Source organism: Macrobrachium rosenbergii, chromosome 25 (assembly GCF_040412425.1).
Source record: "Macrobrachium rosenbergii isolate ZJJX-2024 chromosome 25, ASM4041242v1, whole genome shotgun sequence".
NCBI lineage: Eukaryota > Metazoa > Arthropoda > Malacostraca > Decapoda > Palaemonidae > Macrobrachium > Macrobrachium rosenbergii.
In genome coordinates, this window is record NC_089765.1 from 37,890,198 (window position 1) to 37,906,565 (window position 16,368).

Here is a 16,368-nt window from a genome sequence, read left to right on the forward strand (position 1 = left end):
GCCTATTCTTGCCATTAGTGCCATTAACAGCACCATAACTTGATACAACATCAAGTTACGGTGGTGTAAAAACGCAGTTTAACAGCGCTGAAAAAGCACCATAAGATCGAATTGCTGCAAGTTGGTGGCACCATAAGTTGAGGATGCACTACATAGTTTTATTACCACCTGACTGTGACTGCCTTTCTTTACATCATTATGTAGGGAGGTACAAACATCCACTTGACTGATTATCCAAGGTGCCATAATACTTTGTGAACTGTAAATTTTAATATTTCATAGGTTACTGCTGTTTAAGAGTCTATTTGTTTTTACTGGAAAGGGAGGTGGGTGCTTTACATTTATAAATATGTCTTGTTCATAAAATGGTCTTGCTGGTGATGATCCTGTTCTAATTTTCAAACCTCTTTGCATTGTTAAAATTTCTTGTTGATATGAAAAGGGTAGATCTCCAGCTTCTGTTATCACTAACTCTGAGATGATTTGAAGGCTCTTGTTAGGCCTAAGACCCAAATGATGGACAGGACTTCAGCACTGACTTTGAAGAATTTGTAAAATAGATGCTTTACATAACTTCAATATGTTATTTCTATCAGCTCCCCAAAAGGTATGAGCTAGTTTTTTAGTATGATACTTTTCCCTTTTATATAATTTATGTGCACCTTCCAATTTAAATCTTGATTAAAGAAAAATTCTAAACATTTTACTTCATCGTAAGAATTTATAATTCTGTCATCCATTTTTAATTCTACATTCTGACCATTTATCCATTGCTTATCTTTATAAAACATCAGAGCTTTTGTTTTCTCAACTGAAAATTTGAGACCTACTGACTTGGCCAAAGCATGAATTTTAGCCATTGCATTATTTAGTATTCTTTGTATGTCTTAAGTTGCATAGTGGTGGTAGTATGGAAAATTGGGTTTGTGAGAAGAGGCTTGTGTTTCTGAAACCATTGTGTGTTTTTGTTTATTATCATATTTATTTTTAGTGTGTTTGTTAGTGTATGATTATTTGAATATTGATGTTTATTTTTCTTGTTTTTACTTGCAGTTTGCTTGAGCAAGATAGTGTTAAGGTTTGGCTCCACTCCCCTTCACCTGTAGTACTGTAATAAATTTTCATTGCTTCGATGGTGAAAAATCTTGGGTGATTAAGCAGTGACAGGAAAGAAGGCCTTCTTTTGTCTGCTGAATGCTTACCCCGCTTCGCAGCACGTATTATCTGTAAATTGCTGTTGATGGTGCACATATGAAAACTGGTGTTCCTCAAAACATTCTATTGGAAACATTTTAAACTTAGCCCTCAAATCAGTGGTATGAACCTAGAGTCTTGATTTATTCAAGTTCCTGGTAGGAATTGACAATGCAAAGCATTGTTCAGTGATTGCTGTAGGTGTATTTCAAATGAAGCTAAAAACAGTGTGAGAGGAATCAGAATGTGAAGCAGGCTGACAGTGAAGTTGTACAGAGAATTCCATGTAAAGAATAACATATTGGTTCGCAAATAATCAATGCTGGAAAATTCCAAGTAGATTTGATAAAGAGTTATCTTTCAAAGGTGCATTCACCTACTCTGCCTGTCATAGTTACTTCATGAAATAGTAACATGTAGAAAACTTAATGGAAGAGCTCATTTAGCTTAGTTAAAAAATAGTTGGAATAATCATCTGAAAAAGAATTGGATGTGTTTACTGAACATAGCATTAAGATTGATATATTAAGTTAAGGTTCTTTTGACAGTTGGGGGAACACTATAGTATTAAGATTGATAAATTAGGTAAAGGTTCTTTTGACAGTTGGGGGAACACTATAGTATTAAGATTGATAAATTAGGTAAAGGTTCTTTTGATAGTTGGGGGAACACTATAGTATAAAGACTGATGAGTTAGGTCAATGTTCTTTTTGATGGTCGCTGTAGTACAGTATTAAGATTAATAAATTAGGTTAAGGTTCTTAAGAGTTTTCTTTAACCTCTAAATCTGTTCCCATCATCCTGCACCAATTGTGTCAAAGAAAAAACCCCTACATAATGAAGTATAAAATATTGCAAACTCATCAACATACAGACTGCTTTTAACTCCTTGAGGTAAAGTTTTAACAATATCATTTATTACTAAAGTAAATAATGTACCACTCAATATATTTCCTTCTGGAACACCTTTGTCTAATTTGTAAGTGTTGGAGAGAGTTGTATCTATCTTTGTTTCAAAGTTTCTTTCACCATCTCTATAAAGGAATTTTATTACTGAAATATCTCCATGTCGTATCATATACTTTTTGTATGTAAAAAAATTGCTAATATTATTTTGCATTGTTCAAAGCCTCTTCTTATTTGGTTTTCTAAACATATTAGAGGATCTAAGGTTGACCTCCCTACTCTTGAACCAGACTGCATAAGTGTCAAGATTTTATCTTCCTCTAAATACCAAATTAATCTGTTGCAAGCCATTTTTCCCATTAGTTCACACAAACAGCTGGTGAGGGAAATAGGTTGATAATTATTTACAATGGACAGTTCTTGTTTAGAATTGGTACAATTAGTGCATGGCCCGTTGTTTTGGAAATAGGCTATTAATTCACAGATCATTCTACAATTCTAGCAAATATTTATTTTGCTACATGATTTAAATGTTCAATTACATCAAATGAAATATTATCTTCACCCCAAGAGACTCTAAGAATGAAGAAAGGGCATACTCAAATTCCTCTACTGTGAAATTTCTATTATAATATAAAAATCTTGATTTATTTCAAAATTTATCATTTTCCTTTCTGATTGTGTTTTTATACCATGGAAATGGTGTTCTACTGGTTCTTTTGCATTTGTCAGTAGATGACTATAGTGAAATAGTGCTCTTCCTTTCATTCCACGCCTTCTACTGCTGAGTTTGAAGAATTCATACTGCCTCCTCAGAAACACCTAATACCAAAACCTTTCTTTAATTTTCCATGTACTTAAAATCTAACTTGATGCTCTACTAACAATTCTATCCATTAAGAATGGTCTACTTTCCCAACAAGCAGCAGAAAAGGGCAAAATCAGTTTTTCCTTTACACTATTACTAAAGTTCACATCTCTGCTATAAAATCATACCAACCTGTACTTATGAAATATTTTCTAATAAGGATAAAGATGACAATATTGGTGATACATCAAAAAACAAAGGTCAGAAAGATACTGGAACAAGAGTGAATGAAAAGCAAAATATTTTCAAGATAGGAATTCACTGCCATAAAATAAGCATTACATATCTAACACCAAAACAAATCATGAATACAAAATGCATACCGAGAAAGATATAAAAAAACACCACACACTGTAAGCAGTGGTGTAACACACATCACTGTAACTTTACCTTCGGAGCCCAAAATGAAATGCTGCACATCAGGACCAGCTGAAACCCTAGGACCAGCTGTGTAACGCTCCACAGTTCCTCTTGGAGTTACTGCTTTTACTTGTACAACAAGGTCTTCAATATTTCCATAAATATTTTTCTTCATTCCTGAAGCTCTTGTGGCTACCCATCCACCAAGACTAAAAAAGATAGCAATACACTTTTCAGACAGGTTATCTATTACAAAATAATGTTCACAAAAGTATTTTCAACATTACAGAATTTCTTGAAAAAAAAATTGTCAGCATACAAATTTTAGAAAAGATATAAATTAAAGTTGGAAAATATTTGTAGAAAAGCAACTACTTTTGCCTTATATTTATTATGTTTTCATTTCAATACTTGACATTTTGCCTGTGAACACAATACCAAACTAATACTAAAATTTTGTTGGTTATAAGTTTAGCTTCTTACACTAATTTCTTCTGATTTAAACTTCCTTCTCTTAACTATGCTGTTTCCATATAAAAGTGGAACAATGTATCAAAATTTTCAAGAAATCCACACCTTTAAAGGTTTACTGTATGAAGCTGCAACATTTATAATCATTTACTGTAACGGCAATGTACAACCCTAAATAAGATCTTAAAAAGTACACATAAATACAGTACATTACAGGTGATTAAAAACAAAAACCAATTGAAAATCATATAATATAGCTACTGTAAATACATCCAGATTACTGCAATTTCCTTAAATACTGTGCCCGAGTGTACCATAATTACCTAGAAAATTCATAGGAGTCTGGTTCATGTCCAGTAACATAACCTCTGGCTTTTAGTTGACGTTCCAAATCTTGACCAATAATGCCCGATTCTATTCTAGCAGTCAGGTTCTTTTCATCGACCCACAATATACGACGCTAAAATGTAAGAGAATACTGTGAAGAAGACTTATAATTTTTTTAAAAATAAGAATACATCACATAGTTATTCCATACATACAGTAAACCTACTAGCTAGTAATATACACGAAGAAAAGATTTGGCAACTACTGTCTGTCTTTGGGAAATGACAACAGATCTAAAAATGTATGGGGAGGATAATTTTTCACAACAGATAATAACATAGATCTAAAACAATGTGGTCAGTTGTAAGCATAAGGTCACCAGAAAGTCTGGACTTCTCCCTATACACCCAGGAAGGTAACTAATTTTTTTTGCAACTTCCATGAATTGAATGAATTGACCTGGTCACTGCTACCTCCCAGGAAGCACAAGAACTGCACTGCCCTATAAGTGATAGTGACAGAACAGCATAACAGCCTTGCTTAAAAGGATAAAATATGAATACGATTCACTCCCAGGAAGGAGAAGTAAGTTAAACCCCTAAAAACCTAAACCATGACAAATTGTTTCCTCACCCAATATCCCCACTTGATAAATCATAACTGGGAAACCCTTGGCAACAGCATTAATGAAGTCTTTTTCAATACCTTTAAAACCAGTTTGCCTTTTTTCTTTAATTCCACTTTGGTAGTCTCTGAACAGTTAGGCTTTAGTGATTCATACCAATTGCAAATGGAAACTGATCACTAGTGTTGATCACCCATCAGATTCCAACATAAATGACTGCGTCATCACTGCAAATTCAAATATCTATACCTAATAACATGCTAGTCTGATTATGTGAACATGCTTCTCCTACATTCAAAATGCCAATACTCAGATTTTCAAGAACAGAAAAAATGTGATTTCCACGTTGCTTAACTGTGATTTCCACGTTGCTTAACTGTGATTTCCACGTTGCTTAACTGTGATTTCCACGTTGCTTAAATGTGATTTCCACATTGCTTATTCATTATATCTCCTCACATAGGGTAACATTTACAATAATCTAAATTCATCATCGGGAACAGTGTGAGAGATATCATGGAGCACAATAGTAATACAGACTAACATAGACTTGGTATTCTTTACAGCAGGGATTAATTTTTTGCAGTCCCATACAAATAAGAGGTATTTCATTTACAACAATTTCAAATCTCTCCCATTTAGCTCTTAGTCCCAGTTTCAATATGATATTATTAATTACCATTATTTTAGGAACCCTTCATATTTCATTTCTTGTGACTGTAGAAATAATGTGTTGTATGTGATTTTGAGAGTTAACATACTCATCCCCTTTTAAGGATTTTCTTTGATGAGCTGAAATCTTTGGAAATAGGTTTTTCTACCAGCCACATTTGCTACTGAATAACCAGCAGCTATTGTTTTGGTATCAGAGGAGGCAGATATGTGCTAGCAATATTGGCACTGGTCTAGCATGTCCTCACACAGATAGCGTGGGATGGAAGTGACATTTGCTGCTCCAGTCTAAATGAGGCAATGTATTAGCAAAAATTGGCACAACAGCATCAGCTATTGTTCCAACCTCACAGGGGTAGGTTCACCAACAAGGATGATGTTTTAATACTCACTAATTCTGCAGATATTTTGTTATGCTGTCTTATGTTCTATATATTTATACTGAAGTATTTTACATAAGAACATTCTTGGGCTCAAGCTGGTTCAGTCACTGATGTGGGATTATAAAAAGATTTCTGGTTTATATATCTAAGAAAACTTCAGTTTACTTCAAAATCTGTGATTCATTCCCATGAGAAAACAAATCATCCTCTTTTATGATACTCACTCCTTAGGCAAATGGGATAGTCTAAAAAAATTTCAGAGTATGTTATTCCACATACCATCCAGAAAAACAGCATTCTGGTTACATACATGAGCAGGGGAAAGATGACACCAGTAAGCTACTACACAGCCTGGCAAGTTCAATGTATCAGGTTGGTTTTTGTGAAAGAAAAAGAAACCACATCTGGGGTCTCAGGTTGGTAGGTAGCAGTTTTTATTGCCACTATTCTTAGCTAATCACCTTCCTCCCCCGATCACCCCGAAAACCAGGAGAGATGAGGGAATCAGATCCCAAGAACCTTTGAACTAGTGTTCCACTGGGTAGCTACCTGCTATGGGCCAGACCAGCACAGGCATGATCTAGGGTGACGGAAGTCAGGAAGGGAAGAGAGAGAGTGAGAGAGAGAGAGAACAATCATCCTACACAGCTGCTTCCTTGATAAAAACCAATCTGTGTACAATAGGCAACATGCTTATCATATTGACAAGAGCTTGGGAAACTACACATAGTGATTAGCAGCCACTACAGGTCTCAAGGAATAGTCAAAGGATTGCTGTGCTACTAGCCCTAATTACTTGAGATACCAAAAGTTCCTCTCCTATATACCTGAAATACTGTAAATTCTTCCTGAATCAAAGAAACTCTGATCCTCAGACATTGTGGGCTTTTGCGCTGGGGTTGGAGTTATCCACCCCACAAGATGAGCTCCTAACTCAACACCTCACTAAGCCCGTAGGGAGTATGTCCCTGGATACTTTCTCCCTCTGCTTACCAAACCTGACGAAAGAATGCTGGCACTTAGGCCTAAGCTGTCAAGACTGCTTCAGGTATCCCTGTATGGCTTGCACTGGAAAATGCTACTTGCCAAACCTCGACACTGAGGCCAAAGGTAACAGAAAGCTGCTGAAAAGGTGAGGTCTCCATCCCAGGCCTGATTGAAGGCCTCAAAAGATGGCTCCCAAGATCAAAAGAGAGGCTGTTCTTGCATAAAGCCAATCAGGAAGAGAGATGAAGATATCTTCAGGCTGCTGAAGTGTTCTTGGTCCATGACGGACTTTTCCAGTCATTCCATCTGTAAAAGATGGACCATTTCTCCATTTGTCTGAGTGACCTTGTGAAACCTAGAAGTCTCTAGATCAACCCTGCAAGAGGAAATGTCCCTCTTTCAGGAGAAGACGGTGGTCTCCAGCTGTGAGGAGAAGGCACATCCATAGTGGAACTTTGCAGAAAGGGCACACAAAACCAAGTGGGCCTGAGGAAAAATCTCTTGGTATGTGAAGCTTCACCAGCTCTGGATATCACTCAGCTCTAAACTATAAGGAGAAGCCAGAACCATCTGAGCCCTGAAAAAAGATGCATTCTACTGATTAGGCTGTAGCCCCCATGTGGTAGGCTTACCTGACGAATCAACTTTCTCTGCACAAAAACAACCATGCGGTCGCCACGCAGCTGAGAGAAACACAGATTATCGTGATAATGTTTTATGTAAATATCTCAAACATTGTTATTGCCACCTTTCATATACAGGCAGTCTCCGGTTTACGACAAGGGTTCCATTCTGATGCCGCGTCGTAAGGCGAAAATCGGCGTAACCCGAAATAATCGTCAAAAATCATAAGAAAACCTTACTAATAACCCTTTGGGTATCTTTTGGGTGTCTTAAAAATGATGTAACCTGCATTTTTAATGAGCTTTTCATATGAAACCCTCCAAAGTTAGACAATGTTGAGAGAGAGAGAGAGAGAGAGAGAGAGAGAGAGAGAGAGAGAGAGAGAGAGAGAGAGAGAGAGAGAGAGAGAGAGAGAGAGAGAGAGAGAGACTGTTTGCCTCACCACTTATCTACCAGAAAAAGACTTGGAATTTCACAGAACTACATAAAATCTAACCTAATTTTTCAGTTATTGAAAAATCTCACTCTCTCTCTCCCTTATCTCAGAGAGAGAGAGAGAGAGAGAGAGAGAGAGAGAGAGAGAGAGAGAGAGAGAGAGAGAGAGAGAGAGAGAGACTGTTTGCCTCACCACTTATTTACCAGAAAAAGACTTGGAATTTCACAGAACTACGTAAAATTTAACCTAATTTTTCAGAGTTATTGAAAAAATCTCGTTCTCTCTCTCTCCCTTCCTTATCTCAGAGAGAGATAGAGAGAGAGAGAGAGGTTAAACTGAATTGTTCACATCAGCAAGCTGTTTTCTGATTTCACGGGATTTTAATTTGAAATTTTACTGATACTTTTCCGTGGTTAACTTAACATTCATAATTTGAAAATTAGTAAATAATTTTTTATCATAAAAAATGTATTTGGTCATAAAAATACGATAAAATTCACGAGCTGTTGACCTTTGTGAAATATGAATGAATAAATTAGTAAGCGTCTGACCTGCACTTTCACTTGTACCTTGCTCACAAGGCGATGGATCAGGAAAAAGGAATGGAAAATGTAGGTGATCTAATGGTCCCCTGGGTGCTGGAGGACATCCTCCAAGTGGCCCCTGAGAATGGTGTCTCCTCATCGAAGACATAGCCAGACAGCTTGGCTACAGAGGCCCCTGAAGATGTTGAACGTGATGGAAACTAATTGGTGGAAAATTCCATCTGGAGTATCAGTACCCCATCTGCTATTCCTGGTGGTCTTACTTTACACAAAGCAAGGAGGAAAACAATGACCTTCTTAATTACTCAGGAGCACTACATTGACCGATAGGTTCCTAGGCAAGTAAAAGGAAAAGCCACTTCCTTCCTCCTAACCCCAAATAATAGTCATCCGAAAAACTCAAGGAAAAGAAGGGTCTCAAATGTGTTCAAAGGTCATGGAATGTATATCTGGGGACAGGTCATGGCAACCAATTCCCTGTCTCCCATCTTGCTAGAAGAGAAGGAACTCCCTTCTATACAATAAGACCCATGCTTCTGCCAGTTGGGGAGGAGCTTCTGTCTATCCTTCTCTTCTGGTGAGCCCAGGTAGCAGAAGCCTCAAGGAACAGCTGGAGATAAAGGAAATCTTTAGTCCATGAAACAGAAGCCCAACTCCTCTAGCACCAGAGGGTATCATCTTGGTCAAATGAAATGCAGAGAGCTAGCAAAGAAAACACTACAAGACCTCTGCAGCCAGTACTCTCCCAAAAATTCCTGTCAAACTCAGTCTGTTGAGACCTGGACAGAAGATCTTAGTCCTGCAAACCACAGTAAACTTGGTTGCTCAGTTGACTGGGAAAAGCATACCCTAACCATATGGACATGGGAACTGAACTCTGGTTGAATACGAAGGTGCATACCAAGCTTGGTCAAACCAATATCTCCCTTACATGGTCCAAATGTGAAACTAGACAAATTGGAATTATTATGTGGAACCAGTGAGCAACGACCTGTGACTACTACTATCAAGAAGGACAGTGACTGAAGCACAACACTGGAACCAATAAAGCACATTGGGTGACAAGTCTTGATAGGGACACAGACAAGTACCTAGTGCGGGAGACTGAAGTCAAGCATGATGAGCCCCAGCTGGGCCAGTAATAGGTTTGTACAAGCTGGGACCACTACTGAGCATGAGTGGATGGTCAAGCTCTTGCAGATCAAGTTCCAAGGAACTTGCATACTCAAGGGTGCCAGACAGGTGTAAAGTTACTCAACTGTGCCTCTAGAAAAGCACGAGGGAGGAGAGTGCTAAGGAGAACCTCTCTCAAAGATTTCAAAGGGTAGAATAGTCCTGAACAGGCTCGTGATCTTTAGCCCTCTTCCCGGAACACTATTCCTTATAACTAGAGCAATGTCTTCAGCCTTTCTTCCAGGAAGGTTGAAACCCATGCATAAGGATAAAATCATGTACTTGGAAGGAGAGTTTACTGCTCTGACAGAAAGCATCAGCAAGAGCTCCAGCAGCCACAACAGCAGAAGATGCACCAGCTGGAACCAGAAGCATCCTGCAAAAGAAAACTTCCCGGGAAAAATCTGTAGCCCTTCAATTATCCTTTAGCCCATAATTATCCTGTTTTTACATTATTTCTAAAATTTACAATTTTACCCATAGTCTCCATTTGTCTGCTACATATACAGCACCTATCTACTTTGCCTGTCTATCGACTTTCACACATTCATACATGTTCCAGGCACCATCCAATCTCTCAAATGTTAAATCCCAAACATCATTTTGCCATTTCTGGGAACTTACCTCTATAAGACGAGATCTCTCCTGTCATATTCACTAAACCCTTTCATTTGCTGAATGTACTGTCTCAAAAATGCCTAGACAAAAAATAAGTGAATGTCTTGATTCCTACCACCACTCCACAAATGTTCTGTTGATGGCAGTTGCTTTGCAGATGGTGAAAGGTTGTGTATAAGCACAAAATCTTTATTGTCAATTTTTCTCTTGACCTCTTCATGTCTTCAGGGCTACAATACCTTCCATGGCCTACTCTGAAATCCCACCCCCAAGGTCTTGCTTTGCCAATAATCAAGATGTTTACAGTTCCAGGTGGCATTTACCCAAGCAGTGAGCCACTTTAAAAGAATGCATGTCTATTACTTATCAAAAAATACCCAAAATCTTTAGCAGCAGCCACACTTCACACTCCTACCTATCATAATATTAAACGGCTAGTTGTTAGGGTATAATCAGAAATGGTTCTCTTTGGATAGACAGCAGCTGGATCATCAGGACATCCTCATTCAGATCCTTTGAAAACAGATACCAACAACAAATGAGTGCCTGCTTTCCACTCAGTCCCCCTCTAAATAAATACTTATTAAATTGTATAGTCTTACTCCAGGCTTAACCTTAATGTTTCCTGTTGTTTCAATTAAAGACAATTTCACTTAGGAGCCGAGCCATAACTTAATTTTATAAGAAAAGGTGAACATTTGAATGAACTGAATATTTGAAACTAGTCTTGAAATCTGCTAAAAAATCAAGTGAGACTGTAAGAAATGAATCTCTAAGTCTGATCCACATTTATATTGAGCAATGCTGTGAAATCCTTATCCTGCTCAACAAATACAGCTCTTGTCAATTTTTCTTTGAATTTTGGAAAATTGCAAAGCACAGCCAAGTCCCTACATCACTTGGCTTAATCAGAATTTTGGGAGTTAATATTGGGAGACCAGATTCATGGAGTACCTCAATAAAGGGGATGTTGGGGTTTCAAAACAGTGCAACTATGTATACTAAAAAATTTAATTCCCTAAAGAATTCATAAATTCTTTGTGCACATCAAAACAGAAACTTATAACTACAAATTACCCACTACTAATAGAACCACCAAATTATATAAAAACCACACAAAATACCATACAATGAACTGCCTACCATCTGTGATGTATCAAGGGACACTATCATCCTGCTTTCTTCCTCAGGACAAATTAGAGCACCTGAAACACTTGTACCACCTCCGAAAGGTATCAAAACAACCTGCAATCGGCATGCCAATTCCACAATCTTTTCCACCTCTCCATGGTTAGCTGAGGGTATTAGAAAACAAAAGAATATTAAATGCTTTCAGGGTTTTGCAGAACTGAACTAAACAATATCATACCAATCATACCTAAGATGTTTGACATCATAATGTTGCATCACTTTTTTTATTTACTACGACATCATTAAGTACAGTCACACCTCATCATCTCATGCTTCTGTACTTATGGGTTACATTATTATGATGATTTTTTGTTAAGCTACATTTTTTGAAAAATCTCTTGAATGTGCAATTTAGAAAATGCATGGAAGTACTGCTAGCTGTGGGACATTTTGAAAATGTTAGAGCACAGACTATACTAAAAAAAATCTTCTGATAAGCTGAAGGGCTACTGTATAAAAAACTGGGCATTAATAGAAAAATATACCATATCAAAGAAGTGCAAGAAATACACTAGTGATCAATAAAGAAAGAGTGTGCCAAAACTCACTTGGCCAAATAACTAAGTCAGGAATTCTTGGGAACATTCCTTCACGTAGTACAAATATCTCTGCTAGTGTATGTCCATGAGCTCTGAAGAGACGGTCTTCACCTTCCAAGGAATGAGTAATGCCTAAAGTTTTTACTCCTTCCAAGAACTCTGTTGAAATCATTTCACAATAAGAAAAAAATCTGTTTTGTTTAATACATACATCGCATTTCTCCATAATATAATTATGTACAGCTCTTTCACTGAATATTTCAACTACAAAAACATTAATTGCAAGATGAGAGTAGACATTACCGTTAAAAAATAATTGCAAGATGAGAGTAGACATTACTTTAAAAAATGACAGTCATATAACAGGGGGAATCAATTACCTTTCACATATAATAATTCAGAAATCTTTGATAATGAAACTGTAATAACTACAGTATTTAATCAAAATTTTTATTATAACTTTGAAATTTTAAATGCAGCTTAACAAACTTACCTTCTTGTATAATGGGCTGTGGATAATCTTGTGGCTGGGGGAGTGGTTGCGGTGGGGTGCAGTCATCAAAATTAACTCCCAGTGTATCTTGTACCCATGATGAGAAATGAGGAAGGACCAAGCTGCCAATTTTGTACCTATGAGAGATGAAATACATCATTACCAACTTTATATATTGATTTATTTCACAACAAACCTATTACTGTACTGTACTTACTGTATTAGCACAATTTTATGGTCAATGAAACCCTAGAAGCTTCAGTCAATGTTAATAAGAAATACAGTAAGAAGATGGCAGTCAGCCAGTAACCCTGAAGATGACTGTACAGATCCATGAATCTTTCATAGAAAACCACCTATTTTTCATGTATCTGTGATACTGTTTACTGCTCGTGTGAGAACTTTAGACTTTTTTACATACAGTAGCTTCTCAACTTACAGGTACTTCAGATTTCTGGTCTTCTGTTAAGTAACAAAGACCCTGTGGTATAGTCTACACAGGAATGTTCCAGATATCCAAGAGCCAACAGTAATCCCATATAATTCCTAGCTCAAACTAAAATAAACTGTACTTGGCACTTATCAATCATTCAATTTTACGAATTAATCCATAAAATGCACATCTGAAAAAGTTGCATAAAGCAAAACACCATCATAATACTGTAACATAGCTGATAAGTGAATAGTTTACGTTGACATTTCCAGTGCATCCCTCACGTTTTTTCGCTAATGCAATAACTAATTATTGGAGCTTTCATAGTCTCTTAGGAGGATGAACAAATACATTAGACATTAGACAAATCAAACAAATATGGAAGGCTGTTTGAGAGAAAGACCATAACTCTACTGCAGCTTGTGTTAGGTGTTCCATTTATTATTCAGTGCACTTTTTGATAATATAGTATTGTTTTTCGTATGCTGTACTGGTGTTTTCATATTTAGGTTAACTATTGTTGGCACATGGTAATAGTGAATATAAGGCTAGTTTGCCTGTTTCCAGAAGTTAGTATCCAGTTGGCTCACTAATATGTAAATTTTGCATTTACAGTATTACAGTAGGATTACATTATTTTGAAGTGTTGTTTGAAGCACTGAAAAATGCTGTCCCACTTTTTCTCTTATTACTTGGACTGTTGTACAATTTCCAATTATCAAGGTTCTCTCATAATAACCCAGAAAACTACTGTATGCAAGTCATACTAAAAACATTAGGAACCTTTCATTAAACTTCTTGAGCCCAGTCAGTATAATTAGGGGTACAATAATTACCTTTGGGTGGGGTCCAGGGAACATCATGTAAGATCTATTATTCTGTGCCATGGTATCTGAATGAATTTTGTTGGAAAACATTCATATGGTTTGTACTGGCCATAAATAACAATTTGGCAAATTATTAGACCTCAAATTTGTGAATGGGTGGAATTGCAGTTGTACATAAGATTTTGTAATGAAGGTTATTGCTGCTGCTAATCCTACATCTCTCTAGCCCCGTACCTCTTGCTCTGATTCTACAATTCAGGTCAGGTCGGAGACATGAGTGTCAGTTTGGCATAAAGTACCTAAAAAAAATCATTGACAGAGGAGGAAATATCTTTCCAGTTGGAGTTTTATGAAATGGAAAGTGGTGTATTTGCAGTCTCGGGCACTGGAAACTATGAGTGACAAAGAGAATATGTTGGAAGGCTTAGTAGTGATGATCCTATGCTTCAGCAAGATCATAGTGATTGCAATATGAAACAGAAGTGACTGGCACTGAAACAGACATGGGGAAAAAGTCTTTTTCCCGTCAAGGTACTCAATCAAGATCTTGCTCATCAATTACTGGGGCTAGTTGTGTTGTGATGACAGTGAGATATCATACAATTTTAGGCTTTTGGTAGATGATGAAATAAAGTGAGTCATGGTTAATGAAATTAACAGTTACCATGGACAGTGTTTTACTGGTCTAAGCCCCAGCTCGGGTAAGATGAAGGCACAGAAGTGATAGCGTTCCTTGCAATAACATTACTAACACCCATGTATCTACACACCTCATCAAGAGATTATCAATCATACACAGGTATTTCCTAAGCTTATACCCCATAATTGATACCAGGCCCTTGACAGATTTTTACATTTTACAGATAATGATTAGCAAGACCCCACTCCAAGGATAGACTGTGGAAAATAAATCTTGTGGTTAATGAAAGCCTCATATTATTCAAAGGGTTACTCATTTTTAAACAGTACATCAGATCAATGAGGCTTTGGTTAGGTACAGCAGAAAAATATATGTTACAGTGACTGTACAGCAGGGTATATGATGGATATTGTTACTGGAAGAGATGTAGATATTCATGCTACTGACCCTCCAGGCCACTTGAGAATGTTCATAAAACCATTTATTGCCCCTTATCTGGGCTAAGTGTCATATTTTGTACACAGACAATTGCTATGCAAGCTCAGGCCTAAGTAAATAACTCCATAACAACAACAGCGCACTGGTTGTTAATGTGTGAAAACAAAAAGGAAATGCCCATCTTTCCCTTAGACATGAAGAAAGGATTGACTGCATTTAGAAAGGGCATCAAGAAAAGAATTCTCACTGCTGACAATGATACATACGGCCGATTAACACCCACATGGAAATAACCATCAGATGTCATTATCAACTACATGAAAAACATACAGCTTGTCACTATGTCAGATATACTTTATATACAGATGGTTACAATACAATGTGTCAGAAGATCAATGAGGTGGTACAACAACAAAAAAATCCACCTATTCAACATCTGCATACTGAATGCTTATAATGTAGCTTTAAAACTGGTAAGTCTATACCTTTGCAGGATTCTCTGAGTCTGCAAACAGCTGCTAAACAAGTATTACACATTTCAACCAGGTGGAAGTGTAGAAGGGTGCTGACAGTACAAACTGACAGTATGGCACCCAGGGGGAGAGCAAAACATCGAAAAGTATGCAATGTGTGTGCAAATACGAAGAAATGAGATGAGGTTAAACAGACAGTGATGTACAGTGCCCCAGATGTGAGATGGTCTTAGCATGGGATGATTTACAGAATACCATAGCTATGTAAGTTTTAGAAAATGAGAGAGATAGAGAGGCAATATTTATATATCTATGTTTCATGTTCATTAATTTTTTATATTGTAATTTGCTGGGAACATTTTTATATCTAGTACCTTTTTCATATAGGTAAACAATAAGCTCCTCATGTATAATGAACTTGATTAAATATTACTCATAGGAGCATGAGTCTTGAAATTGAGAAGCAGATCCACAATTATTTATGGGTATATTTAAAAACAACTCTATAGAGAGCTTTTGGGAATCTGTTCAATTCCCCTTTTCAATACAGTATACGTACCCTTAAATAACTCTGGGTTTGTTTCTCCATGAACTCAGTGCAGAGAGAGAGAGAGAGAGAGAGAGAGAGAGAGAGAGAGAGAGAGAGAGAGAGAGAGAGAGAGAGAGAGAGAGAGAGAGAGAGAGAGAGAGAGAGAGAGAGAGAGAGAGAGAGAGAGAGAGAGAGAGAGAGAGAGAGAGAGAGAGAGAGAGAGAGAGAGGTATGGGGCAGGGATCAAATGAATTTGAAAAATTGACAAAGTGCATAAAGTGCATGAGAGAGTGAGAAAAAACTTTATATTTTTGTATAAAATACACAGAAGGATGAAACAACATTTGATGAAATACTTAGGTACAATGATATCCAGTAGCTTCTCGTAAGTTGGAATTTAGTGAAAAATTTAAGAGGGCACATCAAACAACGGACAGGCTGAACGCGATTTGGAAATCATCAAACAGAATAAAACACATGAAAACAAGAGTATACATGAATCAAGATAGGACAATACAACTACCTCTAAAGGTATTCCAGATCTGCGAATAAAACTTGAAGAAGAATGTAAATAACAGTCAGATGCAGGATAGAGTGGGAAATGCTACCAAAAGCA

The 16,368-nt window shown here is 37.0% G+C and overlaps 1 protein-coding gene across 2 annotated transcripts in view; it reads right to left on the reverse strand.

Annotated features, from left to right (window-relative positions):
* Window positions 1-16,368, reverse strand: part of ADPS (alkyldihydroxyacetonephosphate synthase) — a 94,199-nt gene that overhangs the window by 68,552 nt on the left and 9,279 nt on the right. For both annotated transcript variants that reach the window (XM_067127383.1, XM_067127381.1), the window contains exons 3-7: window positions 12,413-12,549; window positions 11,929-12,078; window positions 11,333-11,484; window positions 4,123-4,259; window positions 3,359-3,537 (exon numbers count right to left, since the gene is read on the reverse strand). In XM_067127383.1, the coding sequence (XP_066983484.1) occupies window positions 3,359-3,537; window positions 4,123-4,259; window positions 11,333-11,484; window positions 11,929-12,078; window positions 12,413-12,549 (755 nt within the window). The remainder of the gene's footprint in view (window positions 1-3,358; window positions 3,538-4,122; window positions 4,260-11,332; window positions 11,485-11,928; window positions 12,079-12,412; window positions 12,550-16,368) is intronic.